The sequence below is a fragment of the Harpia harpyja genome, chromosome 19 (assembly GCF_026419915.1).
Source record: "Harpia harpyja isolate bHarHar1 chromosome 19, bHarHar1 primary haplotype, whole genome shotgun sequence".
In the NCBI taxonomy this organism is placed as follows: Eukaryota; Metazoa; Chordata; class Aves; order Accipitriformes; family Accipitridae; genus Harpia; species Harpia harpyja.
The window spans coordinates 2,387,711-2,404,016 of NC_068958.1; the positions used below are offsets into that span (position 1 = coordinate 2,387,711).

The following is a 16,306-nucleotide window of genomic DNA, read 5'->3' on the forward strand; positions in this document are numbered from 1 at the left end:
TTTATGAAAAGTGAACGTAAAGAAAAATCTATAGTCAAAACCTAGGTTCTTGTCTTCCAGGTATTCTTTCAATGCCGTTTTTGAAATGTACATTATGACAGGTATCGATAAGCTGATAGTGGCTGATAGATGTATTTTTAGACCATTGTCTGTGTCCCTTGTTAGTATTCATGTCTGTCATATTTATTCTCAGAGCATAATGATAGTGTGGAAAGAAAAAAATCAAAGACAATGTAGGAAAAAACAACTGTCCAGCAAAGTTTGAATAGACATTTTGTGTATGATTACAAAAAAATAACTCGGCAAATGTTAAGTTGTGGCTTCTTAATTCCAGGGATTTAAACAGTCTTGTCTCCAAAAACTGTTCTGCAGCCTTTTCTTTTGTGTTTGTGTAGGGGAAAAGAGATATGTGTAGTAGACCAGGAAAACCAAACTTCAAAAAGCCTTGAAAAAAATCAAAGTGTTACTTAAAACAATACCTGTATTTATTTTTATATAAATGAAATGTATTAGAGCTGCTTCTTGTGTTTACCGCTGTCTTAACAAATTCATATTAGCTGCTTGCGATGTGTGTTTCTAACCTGCCTCCATCTAAATTTTGAGGGGTTTGTAGCAGCCCTTATTACCTGAAAGAATAGACGATTGCGATGATGGAGCCGAGGGGGCTGCAATCCTGGTACTGTGGCCATCACTTGGCATAGCGCATAGTCCCATTTATTTATACAGCTGCCCTGCACAGCTGAGCGCCCTGCTTAGGTGGGTCAAAGTAGACAGAGAAAGAAGCATGTTGCTTGTAAGGAGTCACATTTTCATGGAGATCTTTTGACTGTGGAGATGTACCTTTAAGTTAAAGCGACATAGTAGCATTTGAAATGCAAAAGGTAGGAAGGTCCTGGGAATGAAGTTGTGCTAATCTAAGAAGTGAAAGTTCACAGGAGGGTATGTGACAAATGAGGTCTGGTGCACAAGTCTTCAAGCTTGGGAGTTAATCTTATTGATTACAGTGGGTTTTGAATCAAGTCAGCTTTGTCTTTCCTTTTTTTCTTTCCTTTTTTTTTCATACTGCCCTCCCCTTTTTCTCATTCTTGGATGAGTGAGTCGAGTGCACACCTTCACTTCTCATAAGATGCTGCTCACACGCAGCTCTGCTGGCATCCCAAGAAAAGCAGGCTTAAGGAAAGCATGTGCCAAGGCATTTGTCCCTTGTCTGAACGGCGGCACTCATCTGCCACCCTTCACAACTGGTAGTCAGAAAGGCGGGTGACTCACAGGAGGTTTTCCCCAAGAGCCTGCTCTCCAGTTTGCTCTTTGCATACAGTGAGTGGTTTCCAGACAAAGTGCTTGCTTGTGCCTACTGACCCTCTTCTCATTTCCCACTCAAGGGTGCTGGCTTGCAAAAGCTCGGTTTTGGTGGTGAGCGCCCACCTTTGAGCAGCACCCCAGGGACTGTGAATGGGTTGGAGAACACGCTTGTGCTACCATTGTTCCAACAGCTCAGCTGGTAGGCTTGCTTTAATGACTGAAAAATGGTTACCATTTGGATAAAATAGTTAAATTCAGCTTTTTCTGTGTTTCACTGACATGATCTCTTTTTTATTCCCTATGCCTATGAATCAATAACAAAATACCTTGTTAATGGCATACTTCTTATTCGGGTATAAACTAGGAGAAGATAAATGCTGAAAAATATGCTAAAAGGGAAATTAAAAAGATGAGCACTGAATCTTGCTTAAAGACCATGCAATCCTTTCAGAGGCAGAGATTCCACTGAAGGCTGCAGCAGGAATGCAAATGTGGTCCTTAAGCTTTCTTAAAAACAACATCAAAGCCATAATCAATGTGCTGGCTTTTGTTCTATGCACTAGGTGTTCCAGCACGGTAACGATGTGATCACGTGAGCCTCGGCTATAACAGATATTGTCCAGCCTGGGTAGCTCTGTCATTTTAGCTGGAATCGAAAAAAATAGTTTATCTGAGCTTGTAATAATTGCACGAAAATGAAACTTTGTCCATTTCTGCCATGGTGAAGGAATAAACAAAACTTACACATGCTATACATCGGCACTGTCTAGCTCGTATTTGGGTACAGATACACGTGGCTCACCTGAGTACTAGAAATAATCAGTCTGCCTTCCTAGTGAGAAATCTACAGCACTCACTTAGCTGAGCATCAAGGGTATAAATAAGCACTAAGAAAGGCAGATGCTAACTTGGCTTCATATAACGGGTTTCCAACATATCCTTGGTTTGCCTAGGTTGTTTCCTTCTGCACTCTGAGTTTTCATGGTCTCCTAGGAAAGCACACAAGGCAGGTTGCTCTAAGGATTTTAGCCTCCCCAGACCCATCCCAAAATGTCTTGGTTCATGCAAATTAAATACATGTTCATAAGCACTGCTTAACTTGCATATAGTTAATCAGCTGTAAAAACTGAATGAGCTATATGAATTTCAACTTATATATGAAAAGAAAAAATAGATGTAATGACTCAATATTCCAAAAAATATCCTAAAGCAAATCCCTAGAACTGTCATCCAACCCAGCATGCCGTACTACTGGTCCTTGGTCTTGGAAAGGGGAAATGAAAGAACTGATCCAGCATAGTGAGAAGAACCACAAACCCAGAGATGAGAATGGCTCCAGGGCTAGCTATGTGAGAAGAGGCAGGGAAATATTAGAATGTAAAGAGTTAAGCTATGGTAAAACATACTTTTGCTACACTAAAGAAGACTGGTTGATAATTACTGTAGTTTTAGGGCTATTTGAATCAGTGCAGCTGCAACCTCTTCAGTAGTAACCCCTGAAACAAGACAAACTGGGTTTATTGTACTGAACAAGTCTTAAAGCTCCTCCCTGATTGTTAGTAATTGGCAGCAATGGACTTAACAGCCTCTTGACTACCCTTTTTACACTCTACCTGACTGTGCAGCTAACAATTTAAATCACAGATGCCGATCCTTCTTTGTGGCAGCTGCTTGTTAACTACACGTTCCTCTTTTTCTGTCACTGGCTGCTTCCATAACCCTGCAACACCAGGGTTAGATTGGAGAATCACATTTCATCAATATTTAAAATGGAATTAAACCTTGAAGTTTGATTAATGCTACCAGATAGTGCGTTGTAATTACTATTTTGCAAATTGCAATTGTTTGAATATGTTAATATGATTGTCTAAGCACATCTTCACCTTCAGAAGTAATTTTCCCTTTAAAAAAGATTTGAAAAAAATACAAACTCTTTAATCAGTGGTAAATTATCACCCTGTGCACAATTAGGTAGTATGGGGTTCTTCATGTTGTGTGCTGAATTTTGTGTCAGCACATTTATCTTTAAAAGTTTATCCATTTTTTTTAGATTTCCCTCAGTAGAATAAACATTCATGGAACAGACTTTGCTGAAACAGGACTAACCATGTTGATATTTGAAGGTAAAGAAAAAAAGGTTTGGCTGAAAATTTTATTGCAATCTGGTGTATCCCTGTTCAGTTAGTAAATGTTAACAACTTTTTTCTTCCAAAGTTAGTGAAACATAATGATTATTTTCATGACATATCACTGAAATGGAGAGAGATAGCAAGAGATCTTAACGGATGAGCTGTTAGAATATATGTAAGTATTGACCAATTCTTTTGAATTATTTTCATGTGTCTCAATCAAAAATAAGATCAGTTTTCTAGCGCCCACAAAATATATTTTGAATATTGTGGGTCAGATCCTCAGCCAGCCCAAACTGGGATAGCTTCTCTTTTATTTTTGTAATTAATTCAGGCTGTTTTCATTAAGCAGGCAGAGACATACGGAGCCAGCCCCGGTAGCCACCTGCACAACTGATCCCCAGAAACAGCATCTGCCCACAGTAGATGATTAACCGGGGTGCAAGTCCTACTGATCTACTGTTGGACACTGCCTACATAGTCAACAGGTCAGTTTGGATAGAGTCTTTTTAGGCAAGTAAGACCTAGCTAAATCTGTTGGTCGTACTGTGTTCCTCTAAGTAGCCTATTTCAAAATTAGTTGTTCTCAACAAATATTGCTTTGCAAATTTCTTCCATGTTTTGGGTGGCTTTAGGGGAAGCTCCAAACGCCAGCAAAGTCCAAACAGGTGTCTGTCAAAGATGCTGTTAGGTGTATTCCACAGTGAGCTCAAACTGCAGCCCACTTAAATCAGTGGATTTCTGCTCAGCATCTCTGCAAAATGAAATCACTTGTCTAATTTTCAATGTTCAGTCTAAAAGTAGTGGCAGAAGAGACTTCCCCAACTACACACTCCAGATTTATCTCTCTACTGGGATTAGAAACAGCTGAAAATTCAGGGTGGCCTTGCTTCAGGGTGCTTTCAAGGGATGACTTGAAAATACACTGTAATTTAGGTGCATTTAATCTTCCTATATTAAATGCATATTGCAAAGTTTAGAATTATTTGCTTCTAGATATCACATTTCTCTGTTGCTTACAGAAATCTCAGCTGTGAGAGACTTCTTAGCACATGCTTAGGTGTCTGCCATGATGCAGAGCGGAGACTGTCAGCAAACAGCAGTATTGTCATGTAGGCTTCCGCATTTGCCCTCTTAACAAATACTTTCCCAGGAAACCACCCAGAGGTGTGCAGGAAGACTACTGCATTGAAATTAGAATGCTTAGTGGCTTACACAGGGAAAAAAATCTACACTGTTCAACTTAAAAACCTTGTCTGACGCTATGTTAGGTCTTCCTACTGCAGTTTAGAGCTGTATGCATTCCTGGTGTCTTAAAGGCTTTGTCTGCACTGGAGGCCTGATGCACTCCCTGATGCACTCCAAAATTCAGATCCCTGGCTCCTTCCTCTGCCCAAGGGCAAGCTGGGACCAGACGTGAGTGGGCATCGTCCCTTTGTTCACTCTCACCTCTGCTAAAGGCCATGAGAGCAAGGAGGGAAGTGGATGTGCGCTGGTATGTGCCTCCATCAGGACAGAGGCTCACAGCTCCAGTGTACCCTGAGGACACAGCCATGTGGTAAGAGCAGCTTTCCAGGACTACAGTTTGTAACAGGGTGTGTTTACAATAGACAATCCTTGAACAAGAGCTGAGTTTCCTCTCAGTTTGCAGAGGGCCAAGTGCACACAGACCATTGTAAACAACAATATCGTTTAATTCTTTCACATGCTTGACTCCTCCCATCACCCGCAGTGCAGTTTATCATGTTCTTCCACTACACAATTACAATCACATGTGATAGCATCTCAGCCATGGACTCTGCCTGGCACACCCCTTTCATTTCCACTGGCCCCTCTGGGTCCCTAGCACCACTTTCCTTATGGCACCTGACCCCACCAACATCAAGGCTGGCAAGAAAATGGAAAATATGTTTTCAATTAACCTTTGCTTCCACCCACAAATTCTCACCCTTCCATTTACTTTTAATTACTGTAATTCCAAAATGGCCCCCAAATGAATTTTCCATCTCTTGTAAAACTTGTTTTCACATGAATTATATAGTTGAATATAAGTGCCTATAAGACTTGCATATAACCTATTTAATGGATTCACAATAGGATGGCTAGCACACAAACAAAGTTGTTATTCTTGGCATGCCACTATTTGGAAATGAAACTTTCACAGTTTTCAAAACGATAAGTATTTTAAGACCAGGAAACCACAAGGAACAATATATCTGCAAAAGCTATAGCTACCGTAATTACCATAGTAACTTACATCATGGTGCATATATTAATATTATCACTATTGGCTATGGTCCTGAATAGAAATCATATTGGTTTGTAATCTATTTTACTGAATGGAGTATATTTTATATTAAAAAGCGTAAGCCAAATTTAATCTAAAAATATTTTCTTGGTTACATGGATGAGAAGTCTCCAACTATCTCTGTCACCTGAGCAGACTTTGACACTGAGAAAGACATAACAATTTTGCAATGCTATTCAAAATGTGCCTGATCTTAACACATTTCTATATAAAAAGATGTGAAAAGAGCATATGATGGGTAGGAGAATTAGTCCAACATTTTTTAAAGTGTTTAGAGGAGAATAAGAATAGACATGAAGCTACTTCTCATAGGAGTCTGGGATCTTCTCTTTAAGTAGACTCTATTTCCTTCTGCCATCTTCACTCCAATACTCATTCATTTTCCTTGCCCACTCAGCAGTCCCCAGTTTGATACTTGCTAACATTCTGCCTTTCCTTCTTCTAAGATTTGGCTCCTCAACTAATTTATTTGTTAAGCATTGGAGATTATTTAGGTCCAAAGCTCTCACATGAGGACAAAAGCTATTTAACTAAAAAATGGGAAGAGATAGATGAGTGACACTTGGAGATCCAGGTGAAAGAGCTATAATACAATTTCTAACCTTCCTCTTAATGTAATATTTTTCAAATCTTCTGACTATCATAGAAGCAGCGAGTCTGGAAAGCAAATACCAGAAAGCTAGAATTGTATGAATGTGGGCAAAACCCCCTATGTCCTGGGACTAGACGTAAGAGAAGAAAGTATATGGGAGATGGAGGAGACAAGACCAAAAGGTGAATTTGTACGGACTTGTGTACAGCCTTGTGGGCAAAGAAAACAAGCTAAGTGCCATGGCAGAGAAAGAAAATATTTTTTGCAGTGGTATTTTGGAGGAATATGAATCAAAGAGGCCAGAAAGAGGAGTTAGCAGTAAAAAGGACAAGCACTCCAGCTGTTGCAAGAAAAGCAAAGGGCTACTCACATTTGTATGCTCTACTTGTGTAAACTGAGAGTAGTATTGGTTCTCTGTTTTACAAAACCCTGTTTTCACAAATAAGTTTGTCAGCCAAAGTAAAGAGAAAAAGATCAATGGATTGCAATAAATGGCATTTAACATAAAAATGAGTAAAATTTACAATTCAGTTAACTTGTTAAATGTTAAAAAATCAGCAAACAATAGACACAATTTGTTTTGTTCAGAGCTCAGAGGTAGAGACCAAATCCTCTAAATTAATTTCTGCAAAAGCTGGGGTTTTTTTCCAAACAGGTCTGGATCCTATTCGTTGTAGAATATACTGATTACCAACTATTTTTAAGAGCTTTACACAAACATTATTTCTTTTGTTGTGTGAAATGCAGAATCAGCCATCTGGCAAATGCCCCAGAGCTAAAATCTTTTACATGACATATAATTCAAAATGATTAAATATACAACAGAAAATAGCTATAGCATTGCACTTAAAATAGCATGAACTTTTACTGCCGATCAAAACTGATTTCTTTAGCTTAACAAGTATCCAAAGAACAATTATTTGAAGAGCTTTTAAGAGTTTCAATATGTAGGAACTAAACCTCATCTAAATTCAGTATCTTAAGTCAAATAAAAAAGAAACAAATGTACAAAAGATTAAATGGTCCTGCGTTATAAGTAGACATTTAAATCTATGGGAAGCTAAATTCATTCAAACAAAAATACTATATTCCCTCTGTATGTGTATTGCTGGGGCTTTCCTCTCCATTGCTAAGGGCATCTGCCAAAACAACTCTTACATTCTTAGGCAATGACTAGGGACTAGCCTGGAATCAGACTGTTCATCCACTCCCTCCATCATCAGAATGGGCAATTTCAAAGAAGAACAGGGAATAAAGCTCTGTGCATGATCCCTAAGTGCAGTCAATCTTTTTTTTTCTGCACCACGGTCAACTTTAAGTTAAACTTGCTGTCTTTTTTCCAGAAATACTCCAGGCCTGAAAAATTGCCAGGTCCTCATCCCACACCCAGTTCTCCAGTAGTTTATGAGAAAGAGCATGCAAACATCTGCATGTATTTGGGGTACATGAGGGTAGGTACAGAAATAATACCCTGCGTAATTATTGAGTGGTTATGGCTCTGTTTCTCAACTACATTTTTCAGACAAGTCAAAGTCTACATTTCCCAAAAGGCGCTTGGTGCAAATCAGATCTGAGTTGTAAGACAAAAAAGTCTAAAAGTAGATTTGTCTCATGGATTTGCATACTTGGATAAACCCGAAATGGATGAATACATCGCTGCTGACTTTCCAAAAAATTTTGCTTCTAAATTCTTTCAGACCAAGCATGAGAACCTTCATCCCAAGGTAACAGTGTGAGGAAACTGTAAGTCTGTGATTACTAAGGCTTAGAATTAAAATGGCTTTGCACCCTTGCATGTGGAGTTGGGTCAGCCTCACAACCAAGGAACCTCAGACTGACTAACCCCAGACTTTTCTAAACTGTAATAAAATAATGTTCTTGAATCTTGACCTTTTCAGCTCATAATGATTCCTGAAGCAGCAGGCTTTTTCCTGATGCTTTTTACAAGACTTTCAGGCTTGTAGAAATCCTAAGCTGATTGCTGGCTGGTTTGGGATTGCAGCAACACCAAAACCTCTCCTCTTAATAAGACACTTGTCCTGGTTTTCTGGGCCTAATCCTGCTCTTAATAACATGCATGTTAATTCAGTTACCTGACTGAGCTTTTAGTGTAAAGGTGGGCTTCATGTCTTCCTGCTCTTGATGTTATATGAAGAGATGCATATATTTCAGGTAATATTGACTGCAGTATAGAAAGCTACCCTATGCACCATACACATACTAATTAAACCTCAAGATGGAATATGAAAGTTGTAGCACAAATATTCTCATATTACAAAGAGCAAAAGCATGTTTTATATTATTCAACCCATCCTTGGGAGAACAACAGGAGAAACAGGGCAATTTTCATCAGAAGTATCTTTGCTTTTCATCAAAAGAGAGGTGACCCAGGCAATCTCCTATAATCTTTTCTATCTCAGTATAACAAAATTTCTATTTTTGACGGTATTTTCTCTTTGAAAGCTCTGGGCTTCTCCAATATTTGGGGGCCCTAAAACCTGAATGTCACAGCTCTTCTTGTACCTCCCTGCTTTGCATTAAACATAACATCATGTATTTTCTACTTTTCACTGAAAAATTGGGCCATCTTCCCATCTTTCTATTGACCAAGCTCTGTTACAAAGGTGCCAGGAGTCCTATTGCTGGAAAAAAAAAAAAGTAATGCTCCTAGTGAAACAGGAGTCTAGTCCCAGTATCTATTCAAAATAAACAACGTATCTTCTTACAAATGAGCATTACCATTCTTATTTATGTGTCCAATTTTGTGTACTTCGCAATACTGGAAAAAAGAAAAGATTGAAGCACACATGGAGAATCAAGAGAAATTTGAGCATCCCCGAGGAAACAGAGGTTTAGGGACGGAGTAAGAACTGCAAGATTGTAATGAGAATTTGGAAAACTTTGCTAGATAAAAACGTATAACAAAACTGTTGCTGTCATTTTATTCCCTGGGCCTGATTATGTTTTCATGATGGGCCTTTGCACTGCTTTAACAGTAAGAGCTCTCTAAGTAAATGAGTATCAGACCTCCACGCTAGTGAAATGCAAGGCTTGCCAAATTTAACAGGAGTCTCTACAGTACTCTACATCCACTCGTCTTGACAAAGAAGTGGTGGAAGCAAACTCAGTAGTTTCAAATGGCGTCTATTTTCTTCTCTTCTGTAATGGTACCTGGATGCTGCCAGTTTGGAGGCAAGCCGGTGCCAAGGCCGTATGCTTCCTTGCCCTCTTTCACAAACAGCTGAGAAACAATCAGAAATTGCTTCATAATAGGGCCAGGGTGAAAGGTGAGAACTGGAGTATTCTGAAAGCCTGCTGCCAGACCTGAGGAAGATAGTGTCATTTTGGTAAACCTGTCAAGCTGTTGTAAGAACTTCCTGAATGCTTCCTACCATCTGCTTTTGATGCTTTCAAGACTTGGCTGGAAGCCTGGAGGTTTTCCTGCTCCTTCCTGCCCAACCTATAATGGAGTAGTTCTGGATCTGTTCCCTGTCATCCCAGCCTCTTCCTCAGTTTCTTCTGCTTACAGCTGGGGTTTTTTTTAATTTTTTTTTTCTTTACTGCAGTGGCCTTGTGCCCTGAATCATCTCTCCTGGGGCGGTAAGAGTTCCTCTGATGTTGAACAAGTGCCTGGTTTTTCAATTGTGTTCATGTTCTTGAGAGGAAGGGTCTGGCCTACATGACACATTCCTTCTTCACACTCACATCAACAAGTTTAACTTTGTGTACACGGCTCTCAATGGAATGGCCACACAAAGCACATCTCCAACAACTCCGTCAGACTGCACGCTGTGCTGGTCTGGTTAGCGAATATTGATTGATATAATTTGTAGGATTTGAGATAAATGTCATAAAGGACAATGAGTTCAAAGAACAGATTAAAAAACAATAAATTGAATTCCAAGGCGTTCCCTCCTGTACTAATCTGTGTAGGTTCCTGTGTTTTTGGAAAGCATGTTGCTTATCTTCCTCATCAGTAGGCCCACTGCATTCCAGTATTTTGGATCAATGCCATTTGTAATAATCTAGATCAGTTTTTATTCAACGTTTATAAAACAGGCCATGTATCATAGGGTATATTTTATAGCAGATGGTATCTCCAATTCATTTAACCCCCCCTTCACTTCCCTCCTCCAATATCACAGTGCATGCTTGTAAAAGCTCTTGAAAGTAGGGCTGAGCAGAATTTTTTTCAACAAATAGTAAATTTGCTGAAAAATGGAGTTTCCAAGCAACAAAATTGTTAAACTGTGGCACACTGAAAATGAAATGTTCTGTCTTCTAGAAAAAACAGGTCTTGCAATTTGGACATTTGGGGGGGAAAAAAAAAAAAGTGGGGTGGGTGGTTGCTTTCAGGAATCATTTTCACTTAAAAAAAATCTGCACTAAAAAGGTGATAAACACAAAGGTTAAATAGCCAGAACACAAAGTGTTTGTTTCAGGTGAGATCACATTTTTTGAGTTATCCCCATGTCAACTGTTTGGGGATCTTCTGTGCGTCTTTAATTTGAAAAGTTTCTCTTTTGGCTTGATGAGAACTAATTTTCCCCAAGGCTTATTAATTTGGGGACTTTTCCACAACACCCAGTATTTGCCACACTCTACTCAAAACACAGCTCTCCAAGGTGACAAGAAAGTTTCCTGTTCAGCAAGGTATGTAAACATAGCCCTAAGACTCATTTCAATAAAATGGACTATTCTAACATGTAGAGATAAGCACTTGCTTAAGCACTTTGCTGGTTCACAACACAGAGTTTATTAGCTCTCAGGATCAATGATGTACACCTTGCATCCACTCCCTTGCTTGAGATCATTATGGAAGAGACCGAAGATTTTCCTGAGATTAACATACCAAACAGTAATAAAATATATTTATTCACATCTGCTTGGGAATACTTCACTGTAATTTTGCAAAATAGGATTTATACAACTCTGGGGATACATAAGTTGCTGATAAAAATAAGTAAGTAAAAAATATTTTAGCTCAATGATAACAGAACCAAATCATGGACTTTTTTTATGTTTTAGCTTTAATCACGCATCCTAGAAGATACAACAAATAAACTCATCTTAGCTTACCTTGCAGAAGCAGCTAATCATACCTGCATTTCTCAGAAACCTGAGTTTGTAGTCAACAATAACTCTGGTTTCAGGATTATAGAATCCATCACCACAGTCGTAACAACCTTCCGGGATTTTTTGGGGAGGATCCAGATTTGTAAGCTGAGAAGTGCCTGAAGAAAAAAAACCAAACTGTTTGCTTTATTTTGCCTTTTGTTTTTTTTTTTGCATTTGTGCCTTTGATCAAGATAACTAACAAATATTACATCTCCATGGCATTTGCTATAAAAACAATGCAGTTACCTTACAATAAATTTTATAAAACCTTTTGCCGATTTTGCAGATGGAGAAAATGAAAATGGAAAAATCCATACACAAAAAGTGGTGATAAAAAGATATCACTTTGATTTCGTCATTCACAGTCCTGTGATTCAGCCCACTAAACTAACATTACAAATATGACCCCAAACTCCAAAATGGGGCCAGGAGAGTCTTGCTGGCCTCACAGAAAATATGGGTCATCACTAAAATATTCTACGTATAAAGAAGAGTATTTTATGTATTATGTTACATATTTTACTCACTTGTTCCTTATAAATCTTTTCACCTTTTGACTACGGACAAATAATAATATTACAAATGTCTTTAGCAAAAATATAGACTGGACACAAATGCTTATTTTGGTATCTACTAAAACTGCTATGTGGGACAGACGCATTCAAACTTTATTTGATGCCCTGGATGTAAACTAATTGCTTTCACTCAACTTCCCTATATTGAAAGCACACTGATAATGCAGTAAAGGTGAAATGTATAAAAGGGTTAATCTGGATATCAAAAGCTGCAGATAACAAAGCCCCGTCCTGCGGGTCATCACTCCAAAAGAGACCACGCTGTGGCTGAAATGCTGCATCCTGCGCTGTGCTGGTGGAAGGTGGTGTCAGCATTCTTCTGGCAGCGTCGTATGGTCGGGTCCTGAAATTAGCCAGAGCATTTCTGCTCCATGTTACTCACGTAGCCAAATTAATCTTTCTTAAGCAAAGTTGTTAGTTTAATTCCTTCCAGACTCTTAGGATCGCAAACGCAATTCAGTACCTGGTGGTTTAAGACCAGAACAGATTTCTGTATAAAATCTTCTGTCGTAGCCATCACAGTAACGCCATTTTTTATCTTTGTATTGGAGACCATCTGCAAAAGTGTATTTCCCCTGCAAAACATGTTAAAGCCCAGAGTTAATAAACATGATGGATGGATTGAGTACGAACAAGGCCAGCGCTCCCGCTGCCAAGACGGCGCGTTAGCCGAGCAGAGCGAGCGCGCACTTCAGCTGGGGCTTAAATGGCGTCGGGAACCACCGCCTCTGCGGGATGCCCGGCCACGGGCAGGCCCCCCCCTCACACGTTTGGGTGCGAGACGCCACCGAGGGGGGCGAAAAATTGGCTTGGCTCGGAAATCCACTTATTTCACCTCAGAACCTGCCCTGCAGCGTGGCCTCCAGGTGGGCGGCCGAGGCCCCTCGGGGTGAGGCCCCCCCCCCCCCCCCGCCCGGGGTACCTGCACGGGCACCCCGCGGTGCCAGACCGCCCGGTATCTGCCGCCGTTGGGGAAGATCAGCTCTCCCTCTCCCTCAAACATCCCGTCCCGCAGCGCTCCCCGGTACTCGGTGCCCGTCGGCAGCGTGTAGGAGCCCTGTCCCTCCATCCTGGAAGAGACAGGGCGGTTCAGGGTGGGGTGGGGGAACCGGCGGGCAGCCCCTCCCCGTCCCCCCGCGCCCCGCCGGGCCCACCTGCCGCGCACGGTGCCCCCGCTGTAACGCCCGCCCGCCGCCTCCATGGCGGCCCGGCCCGGCCCGGCCCGTCCCGACGGCGTCGCCATGGCAACGCCCGGCGCTACCGGGGCTCCACCTCCCGCCGCCCTCCGCGCACGCGCCCTTCCCGCCCTGCCTGCCGGCGGCGCATGCGCGGTGGCGGGCGGGCGCTGAGGGGAGCTGAAGGAGAGCGGGGCCGCCATGCCCGGCTCCCTGCAGGTGCCCTCCCTGGAGGAGCTCGACGTGCAGGAGGTGAGTGAGCGCCCGCCCGCCCGCCCGCTGCCGCCGGGCCCTTCCCCTCCTTTCCCTTGCCCCGCGGGGCGGGCCGGCGCCCATTGCCGCTCTGCCCCGCTGTAGGTGGCGGTCAGCTCGGCCGTGCTGAAGGCCGCGGCCCACCACTACGGCGCGCAGTGCGACCGCCCCAACAAGGAGTTCATGCTGTGCCGCTGGGAGGAGAAGGACCCGCGGAAGTGCCTGCAGGAGGGCCGTCAGGTCAACCAGTGCGCCCTCGACTTCTTCAGGTGAGCGGGGACCCCAGCGAGTCTCTCCCGGCGGCCGCCCGTCCGTCCCCGGCGTCCCGGAGGGTGCCCGGGCAGAGAGCCGGCTGCTGCGGAGGCCCTCGTCCGCCCTGAGGGTGAAGGTGTTGCGGGGGATCTCCCGGTGTAGCGCGTCCTTGCCGAGCTTCGTTATTGGAGCGCTGGCAGTCGCTTCGTTTAAAAATGCTGCTACCACCGCGGCCTTCGGAGTCTGTTGTTGCTTCTTAAACTTTAATTCTTGAGAATAGAGGCTGTGCCCTTTCTTGTGCTGTTTGTTTTATTTGTTTATTCTTTCACATGACGCTTCGTGGCCTCTGCTCCGGTGTAGGTGGTTCAGGTTTCTGTTAGGTTAGTAAAGGAATGCAGGGAGGTGGTGGAAGGCTTGCTGCTTCTGCACCTTGCGTCTATATCATGAAATCCAGGAAACTGACCTAAGCTTCGCATTGTCTGTCCTCTCCGTTTCACGGTTGTGCTACTGTAAAAGCTCGAGTAGATACACCGTTTGCCTCTTCTGACCAAAAATATAGATCCAAGGTGTGTGCCAGTGTCATGTTCTTAAGTTGCTAGTAAAAGACCTAGGTTAATTAGCTCAAAGCATGTCCGCTTCTGGTATAGCAGCTAGTAATCAGAAACCTCTGTTCTAAGCATGTTTTCTTGAGCTTAAGACATCAGATTAATTTGGAAGCATTAGAGCGTTGTATAATGTACACTGAGTGTACATACAAGGATCTCCTACGGAGGAGCTGTGTACATCTACCTAGCAAGAATACCTGCCACATATTAGTCAAGTTATTGCTATCCCTACTTGCAGCTACAATGATACAAATCTTACTGGTATTGGTATCAAGTTCTGTTTAGTGATGCTTCAAATACTGACTTCTCTAAAGACTTTATAAGTTCTTGAGAACTTAAAACTACAAAACCCGCTTTATCAGAAGTTGAGGTTTGAATGAGCAAGAGAGAAAAGCTTTAAAATTACAACACTTGCTAATCATTTTCTTTCTGTGATCTCTTACAGGAAGATTAAGACGCACTGTGCAGAGCCATTTACTGAGTACTGGACCTGCATTGACTATACCAATTTGCAGGAGCTCCGTCGATGCCGAAAGCAGCAGGCAGTATTTGATAACTGTGTGCTGGAGAAGTTGGGTTGGGTGAGACCTGATCTGGGAATGCTCTCTAAGGTAACTTCATACCTTTTTGATCGGATAGCCAGATTCTTCTCTCCCTTCTTATGGACGTTGTGTCCAGACCAGGTCTCAGACTCTTCTCCCGGACAGAAGGTGATTCATGAACTCAACACTGGAAGCTTGTGGACTTAATAGAAGTCAAGACTCTGTCAGCGTTCTCCAGGGTTGCTTTCCCAGAAGACTTGTGCTTTTCTTAGACAATGACACTTACTCTTGCTTTTTGCTTTTCCTGGTGCAGAGACCTTTCCTTCAGGAGTGAAGCTCACACACGTGTAGAACTACTCTGTAGTTATGAGTGAAGTTCCCTTCCCCTCCCTTTTTTAGAAGCACGCTGGAGATAGGAGCTCTCATCGGATCAGCAATGTGTCCTTAGTGTCGTTTGATACTTCTTGGTAGTTCTTCCTTTAAGTTCTGACTCAATCTAGCTTTTCTATTAAACGCTGTGAGAAGTTGTATCATTTCTTCTTTTTTCTTTCCAGGTTACGAAAGTGAAGACAGACCGTCCTATGCCTGAGAATGCCTATCACTCTAGACCTAGACCAGAGCCAAATCCACCCATTGAAGGAGAGCTGAAGCCTTCACCATTTGGCAGTAGGCTCTTTTTCTGGTCCTGGTAAAGTGGGCAGACTGTGCTGTAACTAAAGTGCAGAGATGTATTGCTTGCAAATGTAAATTGTCCAGTATGCGTTGGGTGTAACTTTAATGATTAAAGAACCCCAAACCGTTACATGGCTTAGTAGACTTTTTTAAACATACTCACACATCCTAAAAAAATGTATTTCCCTGTTTTGCACAGTGCTCTCTGCAGTCATATAGCCCTTAGGACCCTCCTAGCACTAGTAATGTCAGTTGCTTGATGGTGACTACCAGGCTTGTCCGAGATGTGTATAAATGTAGCCTGAGTCTTTGACTACTCCTTCAATCAATCAAAAACTGGCATGAGGCTTTATTTACTTATTGAGAACACTGCCACTTGGATCAAGGAAACTTTGAGAACAAACAAGTCATTAGTGTCTTCCCTTAGTCTTGCAACTGATAATTGTGCATTTTTTTTTTTTCCAAGGGCCTCCTGTATAGCTTTAACCTAAAATCTGTCTTGGAGCAAGGGTTTAGTCAAATCATGCGGCTTTTGCTAGGTATGAGGTCAGTACTGTTTCTGACATAAAGAGCCTTGTTCTACTTGCCAGCTACTCATTGCTCATGCAGCTAGGTTAGTGGCTTCCATTTTTTAATTTTTGATTGGGGGAACACAAGCTACTTCGTCAGAAAAATCACACTAAATTTTCAACACCTTTTAAGGAAAAATTATTTCCTAAAGGATCTTCCTGTCCCATTAAGCAAAGTAAGAAGGTGGCTTAGCTTCTGTCTCAAGGCCCTAATT

At 41.9% G+C, this 16,306-nt stretch overlaps 3 protein-coding genes across 5 annotated transcripts in view; 1 reads left to right on the forward strand and 2 right to left on the reverse strand.

Moving 5' to 3' along the window:
* MORN5 (MORN repeat containing 5) overlaps positions 1-13,285 on the reverse strand; it is a 16,005-nt gene extending 2,720 nt beyond the window's left edge. For 2 of the 3 annotated variants that reach the window (XM_052814451.1, XM_052814450.1), the window contains exons 1-4: positions 13,179-13,285; positions 12,947-13,094; positions 12,488-12,599; positions 11,434-11,565 (exon numbers count right to left, since the gene is read on the reverse strand). In XM_052814451.1, coding sequence (XP_052670411.1) covers positions 11,434-11,565; positions 12,488-12,599; positions 12,947-13,094; positions 13,179-13,267 — 481 coding nt within the window. In that variant the 5' untranslated portion in view covers positions 13,268-13,285. Of the gene's footprint in view, positions 1-8,696; positions 9,656-11,433; positions 11,566-12,487; positions 12,600-12,946; positions 13,095-13,178 lie in introns of those variants that run through there. The other variant, XM_052814449.1, reaches the window with a different exon arrangement.
* Positions 1-16,306, reverse strand: part of LOC128154200 (carboxyl-terminal PDZ ligand of neuronal nitric oxide synthase protein-like) — an 84,503-nt gene that overhangs the window by 14,095 nt on the left and 54,102 nt on the right. The gene's annotated exons all lie outside the window — the stretch shown is intronic.
* Positions 13,337-15,652, forward strand: NDUFA8 (NADH:ubiquinone oxidoreductase subunit A8). Its single transcript, XM_052814452.1, has 4 exons — positions 13,337-13,451; positions 13,557-13,720; positions 14,754-14,919; positions 15,405-15,652. Exons 1-4 carry the CDS (start codon positions 13,401-13,403, stop codon positions 15,540-15,542), a joined length of 519 nt encoding a protein of 172 aa, XP_052670412.1. The 5' UTR covers positions 13,337-13,400; the 3' UTR covers positions 15,543-15,652.